Source organism: Babylonia areolata, chromosome 22 (assembly GCF_041734735.1).
Source record: "Babylonia areolata isolate BAREFJ2019XMU chromosome 22, ASM4173473v1, whole genome shotgun sequence".
Lineage (NCBI taxonomy): Eukaryota > Metazoa > Mollusca > Gastropoda > Neogastropoda > Buccinidae > Babylonia > Babylonia areolata.
This window is the reverse complement of record NC_134897.1, coordinates 28,475,593-28,482,174: the sequence shown is the minus strand read 5'-3', so window position 1 is coordinate 28,482,174 and position 6,582 is coordinate 28,475,593. Positions and strand designations below refer to the sequence as shown.

At 40.7% G+C, this 6,582-nt stretch overlaps 1 protein-coding gene across 4 annotated transcripts in view; it reads left to right on the top strand.

Moving 5' to 3' along the window:
• Positions 1-5,156: 5,156 nt before the first annotated feature.
• Positions 5,157-6,582, top strand: part of LOC143297004 (myotubularin-related protein 10-B-like) — a 46,821-nt gene continuing 45,395 nt past the window's right edge. For all 4 annotated transcript variants that reach the window (XM_076609122.1, XM_076609121.1, XM_076609120.1 and 1 more), the window contains exon 1: positions 5,157-5,332. In XM_076609122.1, the coding sequence (XP_076465237.1) occupies positions 5,216-5,332 (117 nt within the window). In that variant the 5' untranslated portion in view covers positions 5,157-5,215. The remainder of the gene's footprint in view (positions 5,333-6,582) is intronic.

The following is a 6,582-nucleotide window of genomic DNA, read 5'->3' as shown; positions in this document are numbered from 1 at the left end:
CTAAGAGATTTGCGACACTTTGGCACATTGTCATTAGCCGGCTTATAAGTACATGTGGCAGGGGGTAAGTTGCCTTTTTTTCAGTCGTTCGTCTCCAAGGTTTGGACGGCACACAGAAAACAAAGTACAGATAAATCATATAAAAGATATCAGTTTAACATGTAACATCGATACACATCATATCAATACGAACACATCAAATAATTACAATGTCGAGATTGACCATCCAAATGTAGCCCTTCCTTTTTTTTATCTATGCTTTTTTCTCATAGAACCCATACTAATTTTTTAATTGACTAATGAGTATCTGGACCCGGATGATGGACGTTTTCCGTATATTTATCAATTGCCTCAGATACATATTTTGCAAGTGAAATTACCATATCTTCTTTTTCTGTCATTAGTATGCCAAACTGACAAATCTTATCTCTGCGCTGGACCTGTATTGAAAATGGTGCAGTTTTTTCCGTAATTCATCGTCACAGTATCTTTTATAGTTAAATATGAAATCAGTGATTTTCATCTTCTGGGCTTTCGCCACACATTGGGCAAGGAAATGTTGCTACGTCTGAATCGAACCATCTTCTGTTGGCATTCAGTCAGAGATAGACAGACAGACAGACAGAGAGATTTTAAGCGAAGTCATTTGAAATTCATTTGTATCAATTTTCGTCACCATGAGTTTGAATCCTGCACTGGGATAGCATATCTTTACAGTGCTCTTCATATATTTCAGGTTTTTGTTGTTGTCTCTCTCTCTCTCTCTCTCTGTTGTTGTTGTTGTTCAGTGCTTTTTGTTGTTTTGTTGTTGTGTTTTTGTTGTTGTTGTTGTTTTGTGTGTGTGATATTATTCAGTATTAGTAGTAGTATTTCTATGTATTTATCTATTATTTTTTATTATTTATTTTATTTTATTTTATTGATTTTTTGTTTGTTTTTGGTTGTTTTTTTTCTCGAGGCCTGACTAAGCGCGTTGGGTTACGCTGCTGGTCAGGCATCTGCTCGGCAGATGTGGTGTAGCGTATATGGATTTTGACCAAACGCAGTGACGCCTCCTTGAGATACTAATACTGATACTGTTGTTGTTGTTTTGCTGCTACATGGGAAACTGAGAACTAGACACACGCACGCACCCACTGACCCACCCATCCACACACACTCTGACAAACAGACACACACAGACACAGACACACACACACACACACACACACACACACATACAGGGGGCGGGGGGGTTGCCTGGGGGGAGAGAAAGGTAGAACACGCGTTTTTGATTTACAATGTGTAATTGTTTTTTTTTGTTTTTTTTTATTGAAATAGCAGCACGCTCCCACTGCGCCGGCACTGGCACCCAGACACACTACACACACGGCACACGCAGGTCAAGAGAGAGAGAGAGAGAAGATGCGTTTGTCAGTGGTGTGGACATTGCCCACTTCAAGCCATTACCGGTAATGTGCATAGGCTGCCATGCTAATTGGCTAATGCGCAATATCGACGGCCAATATAGATTGTAAAATGTAACTGCATCCTGTACAAAGTCCAGTCATGCAGAAATCCAGTCTTTTGGTGCTTGTTTATGTGTTTAATTCAATAATTATGAGTTTGTTTGTTTTTTGTTTTGCGGTTGTTGTTTTTTTGTCTTTTTTTTTTGGGGGGGGGGGGGGTTGTTTTTTTGTCTGTTTTTTTTTTTTGTTTTGTTTTTTTGAGTGGGGAAGCAGAGCGTTGAACTCAAGTTGAAGTTTCTGTACCCAGTTGAGGGGGTCCAGTTACAGCATGATGTTGTGTCCTTGGGAAAGGCACTTTACTCCAATTTTCCGTCCGTCCTCACAATACCCATATGAATGCCGTGTTATTGACTTCAGTTGGGGAAGGTTTAAACGGCGGAGCCCTGAGACACAGACATGAATGCATTGCCCCAATGGCCGTAAAAGGCGAGGTCTTTCTGCCTTTAATTTTGGTATGGCGATTTTTTTTTTTTTTTTTTTTTTTTTTTTTTTTTGTTGTTGGTCAGTGACATCATGTGTCCAAGTTGGTGAAGTGTGTCAGTTCTTCAAGTGTAGTCAGATCTGGGCTGGTTATAATATGCTGATCCTCAGGATCTTGGTGGTGGTGGTTGTTGTTTTCCTTTACGGGTGTTAGCTTTATAAATGTGTAGGGCCTGCTCTAATGTGTTTTTCGCCTTGCATCTGCTTGTGGCTGTGGGACAACGCCAGATCATTCGCAAAAACTCCGTGTTCCGTCACTGATGAGTGTCCACTAGATCCCATTTCTCCTCTGTACAGTATTGCCGGGTCTTCGTGCCAAAGATGAACAGGAATGGATGTAAGAAGCAGCCTAAGTAGACTCGAATCAGTCTTCACCCGGAATTTCAGTATTGGTGCGCGATCATCTTCTGATGGTCACCGCGGCTCTCTCATAACAGGAGTTCTTAATCATGTTGTCCAATTTAGTCGGCACATCGCGCATAGTATCAGAGCATACAGTTTCCTGCACACTTTGACAAAGGCTTTTTCATAGTCAAAATATAGATGAGAAAAAGCCGGAGAAGAGTTCAATCCATTTATTGCTGTACAAGTGATACATAACTTTGTAATTTGCTTGTTCATGATCCATCTTGACGGAAACCGACCTGCTTGCTATTCCTATATAGGTGTGGATCAATTGCTGCTTTCATTCTTCCCAAGATGACTCATTTGAACAGCTCCCCTATCACTGACAACTGATAACTCTCTAGTTGGCACGATTACCGAGGTCACTGTTTTTTTGGAGTAGGGGAGGGAGGGGGTGGGGGAGGGGGTATTAGACAGCCTTCCTTCCTTTCTGTCCCATATCATTATCTTCTCAAACAGGACACACACCATGTAATCGGCGAAGTCAACGTCTGCATTCATTTATTTGGTACATCTGTTGGGATATCATCTGGTACCGCCACTGCCTTGCTGACTTTCGTTTACTTGACTCCTTTCGACGTGTATTTGTTACAATCCGTGGGCCCGGGCAAATCAGTTTCAACAAGTTCAGTCAATGTCGTGAGGGTTTATTCGATGGCGTAGGTCTGTTCAAAATTATATATATATATATATCTCTAAATGCTCTGTCCATCTCTTCACTAGCCGCTCCTTTCAATTCACATAACATTTACTTCCTTTTCATCTTATTTTATTTTTTCATAAATTTTCTTTATTATTTCTTTTTTTTTTTATAATCAGTTTTGTCTAGTCACTAGACGTTCCGGCTGGCTATGTCTGCCTGACAATTGCTTGATGATGTCATCAGTCAAGTTTCTCCAGGATTTTACTGGCTCCTGCTTCTGCTTTCTCTCCCAAGTTGTTGACATTGTCAGTAGTTACAGATTGTTATCAGCTTTTACCTTCAGACAAACTCTTCAAAACAAAACCAAATACAGCTTTATTCCAAACTCAATTCAGCTATAACAACAATAATTGATAATCAGATCTGTGATGAAAAAAAAAGTATGCCAGAATGTGTGTATCTGGAAAGTGACATCTCAAATCAAAGTATTGTTGAACTGATTGCATTGTTATTATATGTCTTATGTCTACTTTTAGTATGCTATCTTATGCCTGTACTATTCATATCCTTTGAATAGTTTAACTGATATTGTATTGCACATGTATGGTTGTGATGATGTATGTATGATTTACTTTAAGTTACCTTTTAAAGGTTTCTGTTGTGTTGTTGTCTATTGTGGTTATTCATTGTACGCAATGGGCTGCCATCTAAACATTTTATGTTTTTTTATGTATACATGTTGAATGACTGTGATTTCCGTGCATTGTTTATATGTTTTACACCACTGACAAATGAACTTTTCTTGTCAGTTGAGATAATAGTATTCTGTAATCTGTAATCTGTAGTTACATTATTATGTGTCTGCCTTGGCAAACTTTCTGAACTCTTTGCTGGCTGTTGTGTGTCAAATTTCTCTTGAGCTCTTGCCCCAGCATCCCTCTCTGTGTTTCCTGTGACTCTTGTTTAGTACTGTCATTTTCTTCTGCGAGCTTACTGGTGTGGATCTCCCGTTATGCCTCTTCTGTTATCAGGCCTGATTCATCCGGCATTTGTGTTGAATATTGCGCTATGAGTAAGCTATAATTGTCTCTTCAGGCTGTCTGAATCTTGTCTGGGTCTCACAACAGACAAAAGGCAAAGAGTAAGCTTGTATATTTTCTCATTTCTACTTGCTGCTTGTCACGAAGTGTCGACTTGGAACATAGTGGTCTGTCACATCCCTTTTTGTAACGATCTTGATGTTCATAGTCAAAAAAAGTGGGAGCCAGTTCGGCCTTTAGAGTGTGACTTTCGAGAGTGGACATCAGCCGCGATTACTGTGCTTTGAGGCACCATACATCTTCTTCAGTTGGCGCAGATCATGTCCTTGGATCCATGATGACCAAAGATGAATTCAACCTCTCACCTTAGTTAAACCAGTACGGTGTTGTCCGCAGCGTTTTCTCAGTTAAAGGGGCGCGATCAGTGTCAGTGTCCCCGGCCAGGGTGAGGGAACTGGCATGGGAGCAGCGAAAGGATCGAGCTGTGGTGGCTCAGAAAGTGCAATTTTGGGCTCCAGTTTCAAACCGCACAACAACAATAAAATCACACACACACACACACACCGTGACACTGACATACACACACTGACTCTCTCTCTCTCTCTCTCTCTCTCTCACACACACACACACACCGTGACACTGACACACACACAATGACTCTCTCTCTCTCTCTCTCACACACATCCACACACACACACCAGAGCACCCTTCTGCCACGCTTTCCCCCCTCTTCCTGCCCTTCACAAAACAGAGCACCCTTCTGCCACGCTTTTCCCCCTCTTCCTGCCCTGCACATCGAAAACATTCATCACACATTAGCACAGCGTGACACACAGGCTCACGCATTCATTGACGACGTAGAAACTCCACCCAGATCATAGAAACAGATCATAACGGACGTCATAACGAATGTTTCGTGGACACAGGATGCAGAGCACGGAAACCAACCAACCAGCCAGAATTTGAAACGGTTTTCATCAGGATGAATTTCCGCATTTTCAGCGTATGTGTGGCTTGATCATCAGCAGTCTCGTTTCATTGTGCTATCGTGGACGCAAGTTTGATAATGGGACATTATCCTCACCATGACGGTAAGATTACTGTCCCTTAGCCCACCTTGCCGAGGAAGGAGGCAGTGAATGAATGGCTTCGGATGGGCTGACAGAGAGATACCGCGTCAACTATCAACAATGTCGAAACGTTTCATGTCCTATATCAATAATTATGAGGTGGAGATGAAGGAAAAAGGAAAAGCGGTGAGTACTTGTTTCTGCTTTGGTCTTTGTTTCGCACAAGAGCGGCAGAACAGTTGACCCAATATTGAAACGAAAACCGTAGGCGTTGTTTTCTAAAGGCGAATGTTTTTCCTCGTCTGTGAGTGTGACGCATAATTTAAGTGATGTTCACCTTTGTCTTAGAATGCCGGTCACTGTTGTATCATTGCAGCGTCATCGATTTTTGTTTTTCAACTGTCCAGTAGATAGCAGACCCAGACGTCTGCAACATGTCAAATCGGCCTCGTATTTCCCGATTCTGTGATGTATGCCCCTCCCCCTCTTTTGTTTCGTCTGTTTGCAGTTTTTTATTGTTTCATTTTAGTCCCAACTTCTGGTTTTCTGAACGTACAAAGTGAACGTCAAATTCTTAAAGGTTTATAGAAGGAACAGTTTGGTATCAGCCAGATGCACACACACACACACACACACACACACACACACACACACACACACACACACACACACACACACACACACACACACACACACACACACACACACTTTCAAATGGATAAATCACAACCCATTAAAAAAGTATTAACTGTAATTCAGTGAATTGAATGCATCAAAGAAGCATGGTATTGATAATGTATACATTTAGATTACACCATTCATTTTTTCTCTTTTTTTTTCTTATCAGTATAACCACTAAACCAGTCTTGATGAGGATGGGGCATGAAGGGGTGGGGGGTCAAGCACTGAACAAAGCATTGTCATTAAACATTTTGGTGATTCGGTTGGGTGGGTAAATCAAGTAATCAGATGCTCCAGTATGATTTTTTTTTTTTTTTTAGCTGCTGCAGGATTGTGAGTGTAAGGTTGCTTTAGACTGCAAGAGTGGTGTCATACATTTCAAACTATAGTCATGATTATTGACTCAATTCTCACTTCAAAACTGGATTTATGTTTGATGTTGAAATCAGTAGATATTATTGTGAAGCGCTTTCAGTTCTTTTTAAGGGAGGAAAGAACTCAACAAGTATCCATTATTATTGTTATTGTTATTATTAAACTGATGGCAAATTCGATTGTTTATTAAATCTCTGTTGTTTATTGATTCTCTGTCTCTGTCTCTCTCTCACTATCTCTTTGTCTCTCTCTCTCTCTCCCCCTCTATCTGATTCTGTTTCTATCTCTCTCTCTGAGCCTGTCTCTTGGTAGCACATGCAATTATTGTTTTATTGTCATTGTCTTAGTTAAAGGTTGAACTATTATTTCATTTTTGAAAA